Below are 23,330 nucleotides of genomic sequence, written 5' to 3'. Positions count from 1 at the left end.
TCACGGGTAAAATCGATTGCCGCCGAGTGAAGTTCAGGCTGAACCCGTGTGGTTTGCAGAGCAGGCAACCGAGCTTCGGTTCGAACGAGGGAGGTGTTTCATAGCCTGTGTTGTGTATACACGCCGTGATTCCAGTTAATTCAAGCTACACCTGTGCTTCCGGGGGCTGGGAATTAGCTCGGAATTGACAGATCAATTCACTGATATAAATGGGTCTGTTTTCATAGGTCTGTTTTCATAGGAATTCATCCCCGGAGGTTTTTAGGGCACATAATCTGCGTCGCAATTAAGAGAAAGACCACAGCGGCATTTTGCTTTGATCCCGGCCAGAGTCGGGCCCCTCTTGCTGGTTCCTCCTCCCGGTTTCCTCTTCTCTTACTGAGCCGTGAGTCGTTTTTCTCCCCTGTTTGTAACGAGGGATCATGTCAGCCCATTAGACCCCCGTTGAAATATGGATGAAGAGATGAGAGGGATGAGTGGCTTACGCTTCCCTCCTCCACCAGATCCTCTTCATCCCCATCTCCCGCTTCTGATCGCCGTTATCCTCTCCCTTCTGTCAGTTCTGGGAGAGGCATGAGGCTGTTTGTTTGTGTACTACGGAGAAAGAAAACAGAAATGTGATACAGTTCGTGTTTCACACACGTTCTCCCCGAAGGGATATCTAATTAATTTGACAATGCGCTGAGTCCGTATGTGCATGTCTGCGTTGGTCGTCTCCCATCAAGACAACAGCAGAACGCAGTCTTTTCTTTCATCAGACGTTGTAGATAAAACGACCTGACTCTCGGAATTGGGATTAGTTAAAATAATTGAATTAGTTCTGGTCTGCCCCGTGCATCCCGAGACTGCAAATTAAACACATTCCCTCTCTGCCGTAGCGGCGGCAGGTGGAAGGTCGGAGAGATCGCAGAGCAGATGGCGGCACCACATGTGACCAGTCAGAGCCCCGTTGAAGACCACCGACTACATGGCGGACAGTTTTGAAGCTGTGAGCTCAAAATGTGAGCCGTCCACATCTTGTCGTTGATGCAACCAGAAGTCGTGGGGGGAAAATACCTTTTTCTGCGCCCATAATGGTTACAAATGTGTTTCTTGGACCAAAACACGCTGTGACTTAAGTTAAAAACTACGAATAAAACACGGACGTACTGGACAACGTTGTGGCAGCAACTTGTCAATCAAAAGGAAGCCCCGCCCTAAGGCGTACCCTGCCATATTGTCCATTTTACTTCAAATGAGACCATATTTCACCAAATGAACATCATTCTGTATTGAAGACGTGACACTCAAGTTTACCAATGTACTACAATGTATATCAAGTGAGAAGAATGCTTGATTGTTTCTTGATAAGTAACGGCAGACAAATAGATTTTTTTTAATCACAAATGCAATTTATTTACATGAGATGAGAAGAGAGAGAGAATGCAAAGTGCATTAGAAGAAAAGACAGATGGCTGGAGGGGAGTTGAGGGCTGGTGAGGATGGGTTCTTGTCGGACCAGAGCCTGACGAGTCTCTGCGGATGTCAGCAGCATAGTCCTGTCATCACATGTCTCTCTCTCTCTCTCTCTCCGATCCTGCTGTTTCCAAAACTCTGACCCTGTGTCGATTTCAAGCTAATGGCTTGTGAGTACGCTGCATGGTCCGCTGTCCACTGACCCGCCACACTCTCCAGTCTTCATGAGTTTCCCTCCCTCTTCCTGCCTTTCTCTCTACCTTCCCTATGCATGCCTCCTTTCAAACGCTCCCTTTTCACCCATGACTTGCCTCTATACTCTCAATTCATATCGGTCTCTCTCAGTATGTCTTCCAGTTTCCTCCTCGCCGTCTCACCGGGTCGTGTTTTTCATTCTCTCTCCCTCTCGATTCCTCTCTTTCTCTCCCTCTCACACACACACACACACATACACACACACACACAAGCACAGAGAAGTATTGGCTTATATTTCCCATGGTGTCTGTAATACATTCGGCTTCACTAGCGGCAGCAACGTGCTGGAGCGAGGCACCTGCTGCGCTGAGCTGATATGAGGAGAAAGACGGATACACATGGCGACGCACACATCACAAAATTGTGATCACCCTCTGTCTGCAAATGCAGGCGCGGCACGCAGCTACAGACGTGTGCACAATTACAGCACGTTTTTAGCGGCATAGAAACGGCACACAAAAATTCATGGGCGACTATTGACACACACACACACACACACAATTTGTGTTGTCTCAGTGGTTGAAGGCAACCGGTCTGCTCCCGTTGCCTTGGTTACGGGCCATTGGTTTGTCTCGAGAGGTGCTCCAGGTCTGTGCTCGCCGTGTCGGGCTGTGTGGTTGTCACTGTGTGTGTGTGTGTGTGTGTGTGTGTGTGTGTGTGTGTGTGTGTGTGTGTGTGTGTGTGTGTGTGTGTGTGTGTGTGTGTGTACGGGAACAGTCATGGGGAGAGAACAATACATTATGTGACCATTTCATGAAATCTTTTTTTAAATGAAAATAGCTTCCCATAGAGACCTGGTATAGTATGATTATAAAAGGACTGTATAGCAGGAATAACTAATAATGTAGTTGGTATCTGTACACTACATAAGTAGAATAACACACATAAACATTTTATAAAGAAAACTTTTGATCAACGCAATTTTAGCCATTTTTTCTGATTTTTAAAACTCTGATATTTATGAGTGATACAAGTATGATTTATTATGTGATCGAACAATTTGGAACCTCCGTTGCACACTAAGCAGGTCGATACCAGATTTTGAGAATTTACAAAGTGTGGAATTATTCCTGATGATACTAAATATGGTCTCTGGGGACAAAGCAAACACCTGTGTCTCCATATTGCAGAGCATATGCTGACATGCCGTTGTTTGGACATTTACCTTCACTGGCAAGACCGTAGCGTAAAAGATTACATTGATCTTGCAGGAACGCTCATCTCCCATGTCGTTGTGCGTGAAAGTCACGCAAATTAAATTATAGAATTGAACCACTTGAAACCATTTTTATCTTGTTTTGAGGGCACGACTAACTTAATAAAAACAAATCTATATTTGTGGATGAGAAGAAGAAAAGCAAGCACTAATTTCATTAAACTCTTTGGCAGAAATGAGCTCGCAAAGATAAAAGCTGCTTGTCCATCCGCTCTAAGTGAGAAGTTGGAGTCACGAGCTGTTAATGACTCACTGGCCAGAACATATGTGCTCTTGCAAAAAACATATATTAACACGCCCTGGCAGAAGTTGCAGGCTGGCTGTAAGTACTGAACTCGCAGGAACCACTATATATAAAACAAGCTGGTTTACCCAGGCAGAGCGTGTCTTTATGAGGTAGCATTTTTAGAAAACTCCTTTTAATTTAACCAGCTTCGGAAAAAAAATCGGAAAAATGTGTTTTGAGTGTGAGGATATCCTCACAAAAAAAACTTTTCTGGAGCTGGTAGAGGAAAAGTTGCATTTGCTGAGCTAAGCTGATCAACACTCAGCGAACAAATAATGCAGTTTCCTTCAGGCTTTGGAAATACAAAGACAGGCTTGGAACAGTGAGGACTCAACTATTAAGACACAGCGGGGAGAGTTGGCAGATACTGTAGGATGATGGACAGAGGAGCCTGTGGACCGCGTACAAATGAGGCCAAACAGCCAGAGAGTCCAGCAGAGAAAAAAACAGCAGCCTGTGATGGACCCATTGATCAGTTTTACCACAAGGCACTGGGAAATTAAGTGGGGGAGAAAGAGGGATGGGAGCAGAGTAATGGAGGTGGGGGGATCCCTGGCTGACTGCCTCACCACTTCATCATAGAGAGGACACACACACACACATACACGCACACACAGAAGCAAGGTCACGGTACAACAGTTAAGCGTCGAAAGCGTCACCCATTCACACGCACACGCAAGCAGTGAGTATAGTGAGGGCTGTTTAAAGACTCATTGTATATTACAGATATCTCATCTAGTCATGAGTCGTCCTGCTCTCAATAAGCACACACACACAAACACACAAGCACAAACACATTCTGCATAACTAAAATCTGCTTAAACATTTGGCTTCCCATTTTTGTGAATAATTTATCAGGCAACTCATAGAGTTTTCTTGTTTTGTTCATGCGCAGTGTGAGTGGAGCAGTCTTTCACGCACAAAAGGAAAAATAGACGCCTAACAAAGCCCAGATGGGAAGAACCGAGTGTCCGTCCATGATGACTCAGAAGGTCCGGAGGCTTCGAGGCACTAGATTCACTCTTATTTACCGCCTTGTCGATGGAATTTGTGAGCATGCCAGAAAGTTGGGTGTGATTCTGGATGCTGATCTGAAATGCCAGAAGCAGTTATCTAATGTCTCCAAGACTTGCCTTTCATCGTCTTGGAACTATATCTAAAGTTAGACGCTCCCCCGGTGACTCTCTGATAAGACGGTACAGACATTGATTTCTAGTAGACTAGATTATTGCACAAACCGACGTTAAATCAAGTACTGACTAAAACACATCGCCCCCATTATTTTAAAATGTATAATACTTTAGTTTCACGATGTATTTAGTATTATTTATAGTATCATAATTGCTTTATTTTGAAGCAAATTGTCTGCTGTTTATAAAATATTGACTGAATTTAATAACTAACAGTTAGTACTTAACTGCTACTTATGAAACCTACATATTATTAGTTAGGCGTCCAATAGGTTAAATAATCAGCACATTTTCATAAACATCAGCTGCTAAAGACTGCTAATGTCGAATTTCTAAATGCTGCATCCAGCAGGGAATACATCATTTTCAGAGGGATGAAATAAATAAGAAAGGCACTCAGGTGATACATTTGTTTTACACAAGCATCATGCCCTTCCATTTTTCATTCATTATCATTTCATTTTTTTTCACATTTTGATCATTAGTTGTTTTCCTACTGAAGGTGTACTTGACCTTAGCTTTGCCTTTTTGTTACCTGAATGCATCACAAAAGAGGAAAAATAGACCAAAAGAAAAAATCATGAAAACAAAGTGAGGATCCTGCAATTATTAATCACAAAGACAAAACGAGAGCTTGATAAATTTGGAAACCACCAAATGGGGAAAAAAAGGGAAATGCAAGCGGAAGGCGAGTCTCTGACAAGATCTGTCCTGACGCAGAGGGACAGGCATAAAAATAGGTAGAGACGTCAAGAAGAAGAAGAAGTAGAAGAGGGAAAGAATGCGAGGAGAGTAAAGACAGGGACGAGGCCCTGTCCACATCTTAAGAAGATTTGGAATGAGGAGAAATGGAGAGAAGGCGTAACGCTAACCAGACAGAAAGAAAGAGCCATAAAAATGCGAGCTGAACCTCCTGAGCCACACGAGGACGTTCACCCGGGTGGATCCTGGAACGTTTTTATAAAAGTAACCACCCCGCATGCAATAGCTTTAAGAGCAAAAATCAAATTAAATGTCCAAGCTCAATAACGGCATGCCTCCCCGTTCCTTTCTCCTCAAAGCATCCTTGGTGTCACACTCGGTTAGCGGCCTCCCAACATGATTAGCAAGTGACATGACCAGCCATCAGCTGACGCTGTGGAATCAGCTGGGGGTGAGTCAGCCGCCTGCTGCTTCGTTTCCCTGGAGAGGGAAAGGTTACGGGTTTGGTATGACAAAGAAACTGAACTCGCACCAGCGCTGAGTCACTTCACGTGTCAGAGCAGATGCTGCTGATGCTGTGAGCTCGGATAGGTGGAAGGTGAATGGTCCACCGTCGGGGGTTTGTGTGTAAAGGGAAAAGCTGTGCGTTTGGCCCCGAGCCGCCCGGCGAGTGTTTGTTTTTTAAACGCTTGAGCTGTGAGGAGATTGGTAAGAAAGTTCAAAACGGGAAATACGCAGCGGCATATAGATTATGTCCTTTGTCAGCCGTCTTAGGTTTGTTTGTAGCCCAAGTCCCAAACAATTCAACTGAAGCTTTTTGTAAATCTGTTTTTTTTTTCCTCTCAGACTGTCTGTCTCACTACTTTCCACCCCGGGAGCTCACGCCTCTTTTCTCCTGGTTTGAAAGCACAGATCCTCGGGGCAGGTTCTTTACTTGTGCAATGGGAGCAATACACACACACACACACACACACACACACACACACACACACACACACACACACACAAACAGACGCACAACTACGCACACGCAGCAAGCCTGATTGATTTTCCATTGCCTGTTGAGGTGTGATGTGTCCCAAAGTGTTTGCGTTTGCTGGTCCATCGTTCTGTTACACATGTGAATGAATGATAAGCTGAGAAAATGGAGGGATCGAAGGAAAAGACGGGAAGGCGTCCACCGGTAAAACTGAAATGATTTTGAGGGATAAGAGTTACATTACATTACATTTCGTTTAGCTGACAGTTTTATCCAAAGCAACATAAAGACTGTTGTCAGTCAGACTCGTCACTGCTACCTGTGAAGAGGAGGGGACCCAGGACGGAGCCTTGAGGTTGCTCACAGTAAGCAAGAGAGGAACATTGCAGCCAAAAGGGCGGCTACCTGTGTTTGAAAGAAGGGCTTGGTTGGTTGGCTGGAGAAGGCCGAATATTTAAAAAACAATATTTCTCTTCACACAGCGCTCTCTCATTGTGTCTCCCCGTTTCACTGTGTTCACCGTGCTGAAGAGATAGCAGAGTTTGCAGGAGGAAGAGACATGCAGATTATTGGAGAATGCATGTGATGAATAGCAAATATGTTTGCAACCCCTTGATATTTGCATAAAAGCAAATAGTGTGTGTGTGTGTGTGTGTTTGTTTGTGCGTGTGTGTGTGTGTGTGTGTGTGTGTGTGTGTGTGTGTGTGTGTGTGTGTGTGTGTGTGTGTGTTCAAAAGCTATTTTGAAAGTGCACTTAAGATCTCTTCAGAAGATCCTTGAGCTTCAAATCACTTTGTTTCTAAAGGTGTCCCTGAGCGAGGAGGTTGAATGTGAGGTCACCCACTGAAATAACGCTATGTGCAAATTTCCTTAACGAGTTTAACTGCTTATTTAAGGTGTGTAATATTTAAGTTGTATTGCAGCTGGATTTTCCTGATGTCAAAAGTTCGTGTCCCGTTTCACACATTGATTTGCAAATAATAATGGCGGTTCCTAAAGAGATTAGTGTAGATGCTGCTCAAGTATCAGTTGCATTAGAACTACAGCGTATCTCTTCAATCGAAAAAAGGCAAAAAAGAACACTGGAGGATTTTCTCAGTGAAAAAAAGTGTTTCACTCTTCTCACAAATCGAGTCACATTTCTTCCAAACAACTGCCATGTTTTTTTAGTTCAGTTTTTAGTTCAAGGCTCCTCTAATGGTTCAGGCTAGTTACAAATGACACATTCCACTCCCACTCTGTAAGAGCAAATTTATGAGGACAAAATTACTTAAGCGCAATTTTTTAATTTATTCTATGTTGAAACTGTAACATATTCATGGCTTTCAGATAGATCTGACCCTACGCGGCCATATCTTACATCACATATGTCTTAGATCACACATTTAAATATCACAAAAAGGTTGTCTTGTGCATTCTGGCAGTAATAGTATACACTCATCTTTTTTTGTCACGTAGAAAAAATATATTCGCTAGAAAACTACTTTTCATTTTCATTGAAGAATTGCTCACTTACAACGTGGCGGCTACGTGACCTTTAGCGTACATGGCTTGTTGCTTAAAAGCTGTGGATGAGTCAGTTTTAGTCTTTGGTTTGTGAATTTGTTTACATATAAATAAATATGATTATTATATAAAAATATTATTTTAGACATTTTAACTAAAGTAACAATTTATCAGCACCTTTGTCTGCATTGGAGCCATTAACTCGTCTTGTGAAGTGTATTTGTTCTCCGCTTGGACATTATCCTTGTGTCAGGACTGTGGACACACGGAGACGACCCACCACCCACTCAGAGTTAAAACAAACGCACCCCACTCACTGGAGAAAACACGCTTCTCATAGAGGGTCACCAGACAGTTATTAAAGGGATTAGAAGAGAGGAGACAAGTGAACTAGACATGTGAAGAAGGTTAAGAACTGGATAAAGAAAAGTGGGCAACCCAGGACTCAAGTGAGGAAGAAACATGTAAAAAAAACAAAAACATATTACGTTTAATGGCCTCAACTTAATCAAACTAAATGAAATATATACACTGTGTGTGCATGGCTGTGCGTTTCTCCTCAGCTGCTATGCTCCTTAACCCCAGCCCCGTTAATACGTGGTTCGAGAGGATTAGCATCATGGTGATCCTGCTCAACTGTGTGACGCTGGGCATGTACCAGCCCTGTGAAAACATCGACTGCACCTCGGACCGCTGCCAGATACTGCAGGTAAGCTGGACCTCTGCGTGCACGTGTGTGAGCGCAGTGATGAAGACATCACAACAATAAATCAGCAGAAACGTGAACTCAGCCCACTACTCTTCTTGTTGACAGCTTATTATTTGATCCTGCCCTCTGAAGAGGGAATTAGGAACTGAGATAGTTATAAAATAGTATCTGAGCCACGTGTGTTAAACCTGCCACACGGCAAGTAGCAGGTTGGGTTCTGTTCTGATCATTTTCCTTTTTGCTAAACTACACATTTTTGTTTTGTTTGTGCTCAAAAGCCGTGAGGTAGGGCTGATGTGTGTTGTGCATAACTACTGTAATTTGCTGAGGACTCCTGTGTTTTCCTCGGGAGTCCTAATTGCTTTCCTCTGAAGTTCATTTGGAAGGCAATTTCACATGTGACAAGGACGACCTTATTTTGCCTCAACGCTATTAGTTGATGGTTTTAATTTCCATTGCCATTGAAACTCTGACTTGCCATGTTGACTTAATGAGCTGCCGTATTTCACTGGCCCGCAGCACATTAGAGTGGATTATAATATCAATAAAAGCCCCCCAGACCAAACGGTGGTTTGTTTATTTATTTTCTCCTCATTGTGCAGGGATTTCAAATCCTCATCTCCCTGCTTCACTGTCTCTCCTCCTCTTCCACCTCTCCATCCGATACCATCGTCCCTCCTCCCTGAGACCCCAATGCCCCCACCTCGTTCTACGCAGTCGCTCTTCCTCCCTCTATGCTTTGTCTTTTTAACAAGCGTATTCTCTCCCCAGGTAGCGCGAGGGGTCCTGTTCTGGTGGTTGCTAATGGTAACAGGAGGGATTCTGCTGACAGAGCCAAGATTGTTCTTTTGGCCCCTTTTTGAAATCCTCCCCTCACAAAGTATCGGCCACAAACAATGCATTTCCCTGGGATGTGTCCACGGTCGTAAACTGGGTTCAATGGGGGGATTGGGACTGATCAAAGTATTAGTGAAGGGGGGCTCGGCTGCTATGTGGAACACTTTGGTCAATATCGAAACATACAATCAAATGGCTTGACATTTCCTAAGAGTTGCATAGCTTATCAACGCCGCTCAAGTATCGGTAGGGGAAACATGTCTCCACTGGTTTCCATGCCGCCAACGTGAGAATCAGACGATAGGTTGTTAAGTTGTGCTGGTAGGAAGGTTGTGTAACCTCGAGAAAGAGCCAGACAGGTTTCCCCAACTATTACTTCAATCAGACGGATCGTACAACAACGCGCTGTGATTGATGATTGAATTTAACATGATAATAACTGAAATTAAGTTAAGTTATTAAAAATCAAGATACAATTGTCATCTTGTGAGTGACTTGGAATTTGTTTCTGGCAAAGAATATTTCTCCCCGCTGCCTCGATGATCTCGATGATAACTTGTTTTTCTACCTTAAATGGATTTGCATGGGAAAGGACTCATTAAACCCTCAAATAGGAACCCGGTCGACCTTTTTGATGGAGCTGAAGAAGATCAGAAGCCGCGCAGCGAGCTATTACTTCCCCCGTCCCGTCTGTCAGCCAGTGTGAAATGATAATCGTCTGCATTGTGGCTTTTGAATGATAAACAGATGAGTCTTGACATTTACCCAGTAGGGTGAGACACACGTTTATTTATTTCAATCCTGTGACCTAGTTAAAATGTCCTCTCCCCCCCGCCAAGCACAATGGCAGCATATAAAGTAGAAGGAGCCCGTCACAGGGCGACCTCGACCTCCTCACAAACCCAACTGAAGTGAAAGCGTAGTGACAAACAGATATGACGAGTCGATTCCCAGTTCACTGGGCGCTGAGCGCGGCCCGGATCCGACTGCTGCAGCCAGCGTCGGATTACACGCCAAACGCGCAGGGCTGCATTATTCATCAAAACATCATTTAAACAGCATGTAAGACTGATCTTCCACTCTTTCCTATTGCAGGCTGCCAGCTCTGTGTGTGTGTGTGAATAAACAGGGATGGAACACACATGTCGTCCTCACAAAGCGTCGCAAGACTTGCTGATTGCTCATATACACGTTTGCTCAAGTGCAAACGAGGCGCTTTTAAAAAAATAGATCTACAGGTCACCAACTTTATTTTTGTCTTGGGCATTAGATATCTTGATCAAACAACGACATTTAGCTTGAAAGGTCATGTGATGTTTCAAAATCTGAATGCTTCCAGCATCAAACGCCTTCTAAACCTGCGTTGTTTTCAACTCATCAGCCAAAGATTTCATGTGATTATTCCTACAATTATCTGTAGATGTTTGAAGATAAATTAAAATGGGTGAAGATTCTTGGAATTTGTTTCCAACTGGTTTTATTTCGGCGTAGGAGTTTATTTGTGTGTGTATTTGTCTGTTTGAAGACGGATTACAGGTAGAGCACCAACGCAAAGGTTTGTTATGATCTAAAATCCGAATCAGGAACAGCGGCTGATGCAACCATGCAGGTGCATTACTTTTTCTTATTTGTATTTTTAGACCTCGGGAAGTCTCTGCGTGGAGAGGAAGCCGCTTGAGTTCTGCGTAGTAGGAATATGTAACCAGGAAGCCAAAACAGTCACACAGCCCGGGGCAAAGCACCGGGGAAGAGTTCTGTTCTGAAAATACAACGGGAGGTTGAGCTAGTGATGTGAACAGCAGCAGGACACGGCCCAGATGTGAGCTCCGCTGTCTCTCTCCCAATAATTCTCTCGCTGCCTCTTCACTCTTCGTCTTTGTTGCCTCTGAAGTTCAATCTGATCTCCCTTTCTCTCTTTTCCCTCTTCACTTCTTTCTTCTCTGGAGTTTCCTGTGTTGCAGTGAGGGTTGGCTCACGTTGGGTACCACATGGATTACTTTAGTGTGCACACACACACACACGCACACACATTTAGCGCCACTCCTTCCTTTGACCTTTGGGATTAGTCCGCTGTGCAGTGTGAACTGGCCACTGCAAAAAAAAGGGCCATAATTGCCCTGGAATTATGAAAAATACGAGGTCATGGATTACTTCTGAATAGATGGGTCGGCCTAAACATTCACTCGTTCCATTTTGTTCCTCGGCCTTTCATTTTGTGGGATTCTCTGACGCCATACTTCTTCTCTTCCAGCAGCAGGTCTGCTGTAAACCACAATGGAGGGCTCTTAAAAAGGATGATTCAGAAATGACAAGGGCCACTCATTCAGCGGGGAAAAAATAGAAAAAGAGGGAGCTCTGGCAACAGATTGAGATGCTTCGGGCAAAATGTACGAGATGGATATTTTTCTCACTCCCATCTTTATCTGCTCGTAGGCCTTTGATGCATTCATCTACATCTTCTTTGCATTGGAGATGGTCATAAAGATGGTGGCTCTTGGGATCTTCGGCCGTCGCTGTTACCTGGGGGACACCTGGAACAGGCTGGACTTCTTCATCGTCATGTCCGGGTAAGCGACCATATCACGGTGCTCACATGGACTTCACTTCTGTTGACATGTCTGGCACGCTGTGTAGGGGACGACTGTCCTCCAGCAGTTCATGACTGAACTCTGAGCTGAATGATTTAGTGTTCATAGTCACAAGCAGGTAAATAAATCGTGTGTGATGGCTGTCGCTGCATGTTCAGTGTTCAGTGCGTAGAAATTACGTGAGCTTTTTATCTCATGTGCGTAGGTGACATTTTTTGTGCCAGTGTGCACTGTGCCTAAGTGGCAAATTTGTCACCATACACAAGCTCTCATTTTTTATTAGATAACCAAAACAAAATAAACACAGAATTTAAATGAAGGAAATATTGTTACTCAAAAGCAGAAAAGTTTGGGATTAATTGTCTTGTTAAATTATTGCAAAACCATTTTTATTTAAATGATGATAGAAACCAAATAAAACTCACCAAACTAAGTAATGAAATAAAACCCTTTAATTTGCGCATTGAGAGGCTGCTCGAGGCTGCAGCTGCAGCCGGTGGGGAGGGGGTGGGGGGGAATTCGGCCGGCAGGTGATCCGGACTCTGAGCTGTCAAGAGCAAACACCAACAGGTGGAAATGGCTCTTTGGGGGCTCCCACTCCTTCTTCACAGACAGACCATTAAGGTCCCTGGCTGGCCTTCAGGATCCTGAAGAAGGTTCCTCGCACCCAGTGAGGAGGAAAGCTTCCCTGCTTCGTGAGGCGTTCAGTGCCCGCTCTCTTTGAGGTTGTCGTCTGCGACGGCGTCCGACCGGAGACGTCCACTCTGACGTTCATCAATGCAAAAATATTCGGTTTCTGCCGGCATAGGAGAGCAATTTCCACCTGTTCCCCCCCCCCCCCCGGCTGCAGCCTCGAGCAGCCTCTCAATGGCTGAACATCTGAGAGCCAAAACACTGTAGAACGTACCATTTTTGCTGTTGGGAAAACAGAGACAGTTTGCACCCAATGAGCCGCTTAGCTGCCGAAGCAGTTCTCTTTTGCCCCCATTGACCTTCACTTCATGGAGGAAACTCCTTTTATTTTGACAGTTTAACAGTTAATTGTACAATATTTTTATAGACACTGAGACACAATGTTGTCCCGTCAGGCGTGGAATAAAACACAGTCGTATCCTTGATTTTTTTATTTTGTGGAATATTGCTTCCTTTGGAAACCACAATTTGCTAACTTTGGAACTAAAAATGGTAGAAGGCAGACGGGAAAAAGGTGTGAAAATATGGAAAACTAAGAATTCTAAAGCGAGCTTTTGAAGAGACACCCACTGCTGAAAGATCCATAACAACTGCCCACAAGAACACACAATTCCATCCTCATACATTGTGTAAGTTATTGCGTAGGTTTTGCTCGCTCTCACAAAGTGTCCATTGCACGGGACACACACACACACACATACACACACATCCGACGGATGGATGCATGTGCACAAAACGAAAGCAAACACACCTGCTCAAACACCTGCTCTGAACAAAGTGTAATGAGAGGCTCAGACATGTGTAACAAAGCGAGTGTGTGTGTGTGTGTGTGTGAGAGAGAGATGGATAGGGAGAGCGGCTGATATAATAGCACACAAAGCAAGGCAGAGCAAGACACTTACCAGGGACGGTGCAGGGAAATTCATCTTCATTTGGAGCGAATCACTTCATCCCCGGTGGACGCTCATTGTGTGTTTGTGTGTTTAAGTCTTGGAGTTAAATAAACTTACAGTCTGTGAGTTTGCGCCTTTTGAGTTTGTTTAGCCAGTGCACGTGCGCGCCTGTGTTGTTTGATACGAAACGCGCGCGAACGCCTCCTCGTCTTCGCGTTCCTCTTGGCAGCGTCCGTTAGTTTAGCGTCTGGGGTAATTGCAGAGGGCACCGGCGAACGTGCCAGGCCAAATCACAGCCGACAGTCTGCTATGAGCTGCACGTCTGTTACCCACGGGCGCCGCCTCGCCTCCTACCCCCCCCACCCTCCCCCCCCCTGCTCCCTCCCTCTCCTTTTCTCTCCTTTCTCACATGCATGGATGAGCATCTTCCCTCGTCATCTCCCCTTCACGCCCCACGCAGACCTGGCATGCGCCCAGCAACACTCTAAAGGGGGTTGTGTACTTTTGTTCCGTAACCCACACACAGTCCAGTTTCATTTTATATACTGTACATTTTCATCTTAGCATAATAAACGCTGCACTGGGACTTATTCTCCCCTGGCTGTTATCTGTGGTAACATAAATATGATTTTCCACAGCCATCTCCATTCTGATGCAGGCCAAACGAAAAGCGACTCGGTGGACAACAGATGCGACTCCTTAGATGGATGCAAAGGAACAACATCTTGACGACTCGCCTTTCTAGCCTTCAGTAGCTCGGCTGTGATACATAATTAAACAGGAACAAACATCCACTGCGGCTAGCTCACACTTTTCATCACTTCCCTCAGACGTCTTCACGGTTATGAATATTCCTTTTAGTTGTCAAAAAAATAAATTATTTTGATATAAATCATGCTTAGAAGCTACTCTCTCGACGTGGAACTTCAACTTCGATGGTAACGATGATGAATGGATGTTGTTAATTTGACAGCTAAGTCGCTAGCTAGTTCACATTCTTTTTTATTTCCTTCCTCTCTTGTTAAATCTGCCTCTGAACTTCTCACAGGTTCTAACCTAGGTTTACTCTGAAGCTCTGCGTTTCACGCACACACACACACACACACACACAGTTACATAAAAGCATGAATAAGATGAAGGCATCATAGGTAAAAAAAGGAATGGGGAAAAATAGCGAACAATCATAAAAGGGACCACTAATTACCCTCCGAAACAGGGCGGTCCGATTGATGTGTACAGTACAGGAAGTGACCCTTCTGTGAAGCGCACAGACGTACGCAAACAATGCGCACGCGCACCGCGCCTGCACACACACACATCTGTGATCTTCTCTCTTTCACGGCTCTTGTCGCTCAGATGCAACTGGGTCACGAACAAAACCAAACGCCACCTCATCCGTGCAATTGTTTATGCTTTTGTGGTTCGTCTTCTACTGGCTTATTTCTCACCCTGTAATCTAATCGAGCAGCATTTTTAAATCACAGTTCGATGCCCTTGAGCTCACTTAAACGGAGGATGTGTCGGCGTTAATGGTTTTCAAACTCCCTTTTGACATTTTATCCTTCTGTTTAGTCTCTCAGCAGCTCACATCAAATCACCACCGCGGATGCTAAAATGTTTGAGCCAGGTTGTGATAGTTTCATCAAGCTGCCGTTTGGCATTTCAGTACTTTTGACCAAACCACAACTGTGCGAAGTGTGAGCTGGTGTGTCACTCCTAATCGAAATAACTTCTCTGTGGGATTAATAAAGTGTCCCATTATGTTACTGACGAGCTTCATGAATCCGTCTCTGCGAGCCCGGCTTGTTTCGTTGGAGCCAGCGATCGCACTTTGGGTGCTACTCGCTTCATCGCGCGAGGTCCACCGATTGGTCCGGTCGCTTAGAACGTGCATGCATGTATGGCAGAAGACTCGTGTGACTCATGTGAGTGCCACATTCAAACGCACACTTCCACACTCGGCGAACCGGGGCCATTCTCCTGTGAAAGTGGTTTTGGGGCACAAACAGCTTAGCCCTGCTGAGGAAATGACTTGCTAACAGATGCCAGCCTCCGACTGAGCCGCAACATCCTGCAGGCTGCACTTTGAATAGAAAGAATCCCTGTTTTCCTGCTTTCTCTTTCTCACCCCCATTTGATGTTATTCACCCCTTTTGATGCTTTGTCACATCAACCACTCACCACTTTCTCCCGAGCGTTGCTGTGTCGCTCTGTGCGGCGCATTTCCCAATCGGCTGCAGCTCACGCAGCTCTGGGGGGGGAAGAGGTGAGGGTTAGATAACAGAATGACCATTCATGTGTCCTGAGCGGAGGTTGCCGGGTCCTTTTTCTGGGTCATGTTAACCAGCAGCTCGCCCAGTCTGCAGAAAGATTAAATGATGTTTTTCTCTGCCTTTCCGTGTGCGTGCTTCTGCAGGATGGTGGAGTACTCCCTGGACCTGCAGAACATCAACCTGTCGGCCATTCGGACAGTGCGGGTCCTCCGGCCCCTCAAAGCCATCAACAGAGTACCAAGTGAGAACACTCGACGCTTTCTTTTGCCTGCGGTGTATTTGTTTTATTCAAAAGTTTTGGGTGGGTGAGCAGATTATTTTTGTGCTTCTACGTGTCTGTCAGTCCACATAAAGCACAAATGCAGCCGCATGAAAATCTATGTATGTATTCAGCACAACATCTCCGGCTCTTTTGTGCAGCCGCATGCCACCTGTTCCCCAAGGGGGTTATTAAACATTCATCTCATGCTAAGTCACACAGCCCGCTCAGGCCCCTGAATTACAGCTTTATCAGATTTACAACCATTAATGCCGCTGCACTGATCAGTCCGTGACCGTAACCCTGTTCCTCTCATCCGAAGCGCAGTTATCGGGCAAACTTTTTAACTCCTATTGATTATTCCTTTGTCCTGCTGCCCCAACAGGCAGCTCTTAATTGTTTTAAGCACCAATTAGACTTCCAGGGCTACGGCAGGTTCAGACTGGTCCCTTTAGCAAGACATTTCACATCAGTAGCCAGAAATGCTGTTTGTTTCAAATTCTTATTATTTTTTTTTATTTTGTATGTGTTTCTAAATTTTCACAAACCCGTTCCAGTGACGTTCCCCCTTTGATGTTACCCCCCCCCCCCCCAAGCTGAATAGGAACTGAATGTCAATTGTAGTTTGTTGCACCTAAATGTGTCAACTTATTATAGTGTAATTGCAGTACTATAATTACGTCGACAGCGTAAAATGTGAATGACTTATAATAATATCACTTTTTTGCAGATAAGGACCAATTTTCTTAGATGTTTCTAAATGTTGATTTCATTAACTTGTCTATTTGCCTATTTAGATCTAGCCTCGATAAAAAAATGCCTCACCAAACGTTCAGTCCCAATTGTATTTTTCAAAATGACTCGCTCTGCTCGCTATATCATTATAAGACTGAGTATAGACTCTAACAAAATAAAATAAAATGGCAATTTTTTTTACCCTTGTTTTAAATACAGACCTTTGAGACGAATCCAAAATGGTACGGGAGATGTTTTCTACACCTGAAAACACTGCCTGTGTGCGGTATATGAATTGATTTTGCTTCCTAGTGTGCGTGCCGCTGACAGGGAACTGACTCAGCCCGATATTCTCAGAAAGCCGCAGCAGCTGATGATCAGTGAGCTGCCTCGGCGGGCGGCAGCCTGCTTCTGTCGCCTACCGGTGACCCCTTCAGGGCGCGTGGGGCTAAAGCCGCTTGTTCCTCGTCCTGCCAGATCGTCACTGTGCCCGCAGGTACACGCGGAGGACGAGCACGTCCTGACCCCTCAACCGCCTCAGTTTGTAACCTTCCGACAAAACGAGGAAGACCACACTATGTAAGCCAGCGTGAGAAGAGATTTCTCTCCCGGTTTAGTAAATAGAAACAGCAGAAAAGTGTAAGCGTGTTTCCATCGGGATGCAAGCGGAGTCATCCATCTTCATCGCAAAAACAGCAGGAACTGGCAAACTGAGGTAGTGAAGGGAACTAGCGTAGAAGCATAAAAGGCTGGGAAATGTTTCTTTTCTCTCTGCTTACTTTTTGTTTTCCCTCCTCCCTTTGATTTTTTGTTTTTTTTGTACATTTAGCTTTGTCATTGTTCCTTCCTGCTTTATTTCTTATTTCGGCACTCCCCGTTTGGTCGCCACACCCTGGGGAAGTGCCTCGTTCCTGTTCTCCTCCTCCATGCGTCGCTCCCTCTCTTCAGCCAATTAGGCCTAATGGAACAGTGGCCTAATGACAAAGACATTAAGACTCGCCCTGCAGCCAGAGACACGTACGCACCAGAGACGCTGTGCTGCTCTCCATCTAATGCCAGTTGACGAGACAAATTAGCCACAGGAGGGACACATATGTGCTAGAGGAGGATGAACTCAGAAGATACGCTTTTCATGGGTTCACAAGTTCCAGTTTTGTGAATGTTTAGCTTTCCAATTTAAAATTGAGACATGCTGGTAAACCGGCCAAAGGTGTGATTAAACTTGCCCTTCAAAAAATAACATTACCATAAAAAGTGCATACTCCACTTTTCACTTTTTCAAGCATCTGATGCTTGATAAATTCAACACATCAATATTTTTTTCTATTTTCATGGAATCTAATCGCCGTTCCTCAAGATCGCCGTGGGTCAATATCATGGCATCAAGCTCAGTCTAATATTATTATCTCATTTTTAATTCTAGGGATTGTTTTAATAACATCTTAGGTCTGATTGTAAGTTACTTGAAAAATGCCTGAATGAAAAGGACAACAGTAATATGAATGTAGTAAAAGCGGGTGGATTAGCCCTGATTAGCGCTGGTGGTGAGAGCTGTTACCTGCTAGCGCTCGTTCATACGTGGTTTTGTGTGTAGTGTGTAGTGTGTAGTCTAGTGAGCCTCAGCTTTTGTTAAAATGTCGTTAATGTGTGAACACGATTATCATCATCGCAGCTTCTCTCCTGTCATTCTGTCTGTTGGCAATTCGGATGCACTGTTGTGTTTCTGAAACATTAACCTACTGTTGAGTTGTTATTCAGCATCGCAGTGTGGTTTTGAAAAGCACACAATACACATCAGATAATTAGAGGCAGCCACGTAGTCACGCTCGCAATAACACACACGCTTCTCTCAGGTGTCAGTACGAGGTTGCCATGATCTCATCGTTCTGTCTTCGTAGTCCAATTACCCGTCATCATGTTTAAATATATTTGCATCTCAATATGTCTTCCCTGAAGGACCAGGGATCCACGGGGGATGAGGTCATCACAGTTCAACAGGGGTCATGCGTTTTTTTTTCCGCAATCAGGGTTGATCTGATTGTATAATGTCTGCCACTAAAGAATGACTGCTGGTGGGTGTTTAGATTAATCAGAGAATGTGGGGCAGTAAATGGTGCTCTCAGGCTCTGCATTTAACCAAAAACAGGATTTTCCCCTCAAATAATCATTTGTACCTGTAGTTATTGTGTCTTTACATATGCAAATGTTGATTTCCGCACCAATGGTGTAAGCCGTGTGATAATTCATCTTTGATGATTGATTGACTCACAGGTATGCGCATCCTGGTGAACCTGCTGCTGGACACTCTGCCCATGCTGGGCAACGTGCTGCTGCTCTGCTTCTTCGTATTCTTCATCTTCGGCATCATCGGTGTGCAGCTGTGGGCGGGTCTGCTGAGGAACCGCTGCTACCTGGAGGAGAACTTCAACCTGTGAGTAAAGCACTGTGGATGAGTGTGTGTGTGTGTGTGTGTGTGTGTGTGTGTGATACGCATAGATCATAAGGAGAGAATCTGACCTCGCCCTCAAAACACACCAACATGCAACCTGACCTTCCTTTCCTGAAATACTTTGGGATTTTGAATTTACAGTTTTTTTCTGTTTGCGTATGAGGTCACAATCTGTCTTTACCTGACAGTTTTCCTTCTCACACGGGTTCCATTTAGGATTTGGTGTATTTTACCTCCGTACACGTGTCTTCCAGCGTACCTTTCTGTCTCTCTCATACAACAGTAAAAACAGTTTTTCCCAGTTTGCATCGATGAACGTGATGAGGTCCCAGCTGCATTCCTCCATATTCATGAGGCTGCGTGACGGCATCACCCACTGTGTCTGTGTGTGAGTGACATTCACCAGTGTTTCCTTTTATCGCATTCTCTATTCCCTCTTTTTTTTTTACTGCTGGCATCAGCTGGCTAGAAAGGCTCCTAATGTTTTAAGAATTGTAATGCGTATACAGCTCTGTGTTGTGTGTCTGCTGACACAGCGTGTGCTAACGACAGACAGATCTCACGGGCGGATGAAACACGACACAGTCGCACAGTCCCGTCCGCTTTGTCCTCGGCTTAAACTTGAGAGGCGCCATTAACTGTAACAACCTCTACAGTAATCACTTAAACCACAAAGACAATTTTAAAGATCAGTAAACTACAGCGTTTTTTTCCCCCAGAAAATATGTCCTTGTGCGTTTGGTCAGCAGATGTCTGCTTCTTATAATTAAGATATCATTTTGCGTTATTATTATTTGAGAGCTTTTTAAGACATTATGTAGATTTGTCAGGGTGCTTGAGTGCTTAATTAGGAATCTTGTAGTGAGTTAGTGCTTGAGGGCTATTATACAGAATAAAGGGCTAACGTTAGCGCTGTGAGAGGTTATAATAGAGTGGTAGTCAAGTGTAGCATTCGCTTCGCCATATAACACCCTCTCGCTCGTTTGATCTCCACCTTTCTCTCAACATGCCTCATTCTGGCTTATTTTGGTTTGGTATTTATTTATTTTTATCTTTAAGTCTCCAATTAAGCGCTCTGTGTACCGTCTCAGTATCATTAAGGTATTTCCAGTATATCTAATCCGTATTCATGTATGCAAGTTAAAAGAAAGAATACATCCGGAGGGGCGATTCACTTCCAAAGAAGGTTCATGCACGTCCGTCTCTCTATTCCTCCTCCTTATCCCCACCTTGACATATCTTTTAAAAATAGTTTTTCTCCTTTGTGCCATGAACTCTTCACCTCCTGGAAACTTTCTATTTTTTTTCTGCTACTGTACAGCCTTGACCCCCCCCCCCCCTCTCTCACCCCCTTTACCCCCCTTCGTTTCGCTCTCCATTGGCAGGTGTGTTCTCAGTGTGATGCCAGGTTTTGCTGTGCCATGCTGCCAAGTCACCTGGCAGGGGGGCAGCAGGCCTCATTCATGCTCCACTACTCTGACAGCGCCCCCCCATGCCCCCCCGCCCTCCGCCTCTCACACGCTCTCTCTCTTCTTCCGCCTCGAAATGCTAATCTTGACATACCTCTGTTTTATTTTATTTATTATTATTTTAATGTCCGTCTCTGTAGGCGGTCCCTCGTGTCCTGAATGCGTCTCAGTGCATTCCTGCAAACAGTGTCAGTCACTGACTGGTTTCAACGGGGAGCCGCGCCGCCTGCTATGTGCACCGTAGCTGTCGATCCCAGGATCGGTCTGCATGCATGTGTGGGGTTTCTGATGAGCTCCTCCTACGTACCTGAGCAGGATCTATCCTGTTCTATCCTATTGACCGATGGAGGGGGGGAGGAATTGAAAATGAGAACATTGCAGGATTTATCCGCGGACATTCTTCCCCCGATTAGTCACCCCCCCCCCCCCCCCAATAAATAAATGTGAGAGTAGACTGCTGTGCAGCGACCAACGGTGGTAAAATACGAGGAAGAAAAAGACAGCGAAAGGAGGCAGAAGTGTGAGACAAAGAGTAAATACTGTAGGTCCAGTGACCCTGAACATGTGTGTTAGCTAATGATGGAGAGGGTCTATTTTTGTCGTCCCCAGTATGAGCGTCCACACACACACTTTTCCTCAATATCGCAGTGGCTTCTTGTTATTTGTGTTTTCTCATTGCTAATTATCTTAAAATTAGATTTGGCTTTTTACACAATGGCTTTGAATTTAACACATTATCGACCTTCTTTTCATGGATGCAAGAGAGCGTTTTTCTTCCTCTGTTTATTTCTATTTTAAATAGCGTGTGTCTATATGCTCACAGCGGTCCCATCGGCAAATTACTAAAGCAATTTGTTACCAACTGCCCATGTCAAGTGAATCCACAGAGGCGGATAAGTCTGAGCTCCCTGGATACGAAGGGAAGGACAGACTCTTTGGCGTGCTTATATTAAACCTGAGAGGTATGTCAGGAAATTATGAGGTCCTTCAGATGGTGGCAATCAGTTTGTGTCATTAAGTTTAGTGGGAATCACTCAGTCGCGAGGGGCGCGTAACGGCATTGAATGAGTCGATGGACGGTGAGTGCATGTGTGTAATACGCGTGTCAATGCAAGAGGGTGTAATCGCTTTTTCTGCTGATTTCTGATTTATAAGACACACACGCGGTTTTTCACATGACTCAGTTTACGTCGTTTAACACTCTCTCGCTGGAGCTCAACATCGCCGGTGATGTGCTCGTCAGTTGGCGAGTTGGCTCAGTGAATTTCATTGATGTTTTTTTTTCGTTTGGCCTGTACCTGATTGTTCAGCGGATTCTAAATCAGCATTTCCCACAAACGCGTAGAGAGAACACCGGGACGGGATTATGATCCCGTCGGAAGATTCTTGTCCGGGCCGCCGTCCGGTGTCCTCGTGGTGCTCATTAAAATCCTTCACTTGTGAACCAATTTCATGTGAGAGAGTGATGTGATTATCTGCAGCCATTACAGTCCCAGTCAAAGGAGGTCCTTGTGTTCAGCAGGTTAATCAGAGCAGCAGAGCTGTCGCTCTTTCAAATTCTATTTCTTTCCCAATTTCGAGGGAGCGTTGAACATCCTGCATTAATGCACATTTTGTATTTGCTAGAACGGAAAAAGGAAAAGGGTGCAGTTCTTTGTGTTGGGAGTAGTTCTGAGAGAGCAAAGACGGAGGGTTTAATACACGTTAAATGGTACAAAAATCCATCTTTTTAATGCGTTGATGGATGTTTGTAACTCTGGCGTCACGGCTCCTCTGGGTTTTACAGAGCAGATGTATCATTTGCACCCAGGAGTAAAACAAAACAAAGACAGAAAAGGAGACATTAGCTGCTGTGGGGCGCCACAGATGGGAAAGTCAACTGCAGGGAGGCAATACGAAATACGGATTCAAATCCTCCGGTTCCCTGAATAACAAAGTTTAATCAAGTAGTTGATCAAATCTGAACAACAAACTCTGTGTTGCTGTGAAACTTTAGGTTGCGTATTTACAGCGGCAATCGGAAATGTTCTCTCTTCCAGGCTGAGCGAGGCGTGTATGTAACGGAGGGGGGGTGCTTAGGTGTTGCCGTCTCCTCCAGGCGCTCGTTTTCCTCAACATCATGACCCTGTTTACCGTCCCTGTCGGCCATCCTTGGGTTTTCTGCACCAGCTGCAGGCCGTGTTCTGTAGTTCACTGCTGGCTCGGGTTTGTCTCTCAAAGGGAGATATTGTAACTTTTACAGCTCCATTAATTCATAAGTCCAACTCCTCACGAAATGCAAAGACGCCGCGTGCTACATTGCGTGTACAGGTTAGATTCCATGACTCCTCCCCATTGTCTTGCCCCCAGCTCCTCAGGCATGACCCTGCCCGCCCCGTACTACCAGGCGGACGAGAACGACGAGCGTCCCTTCATCTGCTCCCTGGCGTCCGACAACGGAATCATGTCGTGCGGCGACGTGCCGGCGAGGCGCGAAGGAGGACGCACGTGCTGCCTGGACAGGGAGGACGCGCTGCACCGACAGGCTCTGGGCTTGAGTCCTGAGCCGCTGGCCAACGGCAGCGGCGTTGGGGAGGCGGTGGGTCTGTGCATCAACTGGAACCAGTACTACACGCGGTGCCACACAGGAAGCACAAACCCCCACAAAGGCGCCATCAACTTTGATAACATCGTGTACGCCTGGATTGTCATTTTTCAGGTATGTTCCGTAAGAGTTTGAAGTCTTCTTGAATCTTGTAATACGACCAATGGGATTATTTTTTTCTTTGTAAGGGATTCTTATGTTACTATCAGGTAAGATTTGAACAACCGTGCTTATTAAAAATGTTCACGCTAT

At 45.0% G+C, this 23,330-nt stretch overlaps 1 protein-coding gene across 5 annotated transcripts in view; it reads left to right on the top strand.

The window, feature by feature from the left end:
• cacna1ia (calcium voltage-gated channel subunit alpha1 Ia) overlaps positions 1–23,330 on the top strand; it is a 131,822-nt gene that overhangs the window by 41,307 nt on the left and 67,185 nt on the right. For all 5 annotated transcript variants that reach the window (XM_078083917.1, XM_078083916.1, XM_078083915.1 and 2 more), the window contains exons 3-7: positions 8,187–8,298; positions 11,569–11,702; positions 15,726–15,823; positions 18,848–19,007; positions 22,844–23,192. In XM_078083917.1, the coding sequence (XP_077940043.1) occupies positions 8,187–8,298; positions 11,569–11,702; positions 15,726–15,823; positions 18,848–19,007; positions 22,844–23,192 (853 nt within the window). The remainder of the gene's footprint in view (positions 1–8,186; positions 8,299–11,568; positions 11,703–15,725; positions 15,824–18,847; positions 19,008–22,843; positions 23,193–23,330) is intronic.

This window comes from Gasterosteus aculeatus, chromosome 11, assembly GCF_964276395.1.
Source record: "Gasterosteus aculeatus chromosome 11, fGasAcu3.hap1.1, whole genome shotgun sequence".
Taxonomy (NCBI): Eukaryota; Metazoa; Chordata; class Actinopteri; order Perciformes; family Gasterosteidae; genus Gasterosteus; species Gasterosteus aculeatus.
Note: the sequence above shows the minus strand (reverse complement) of the source record. Positions and strands in the feature narration are given on the sequence as shown.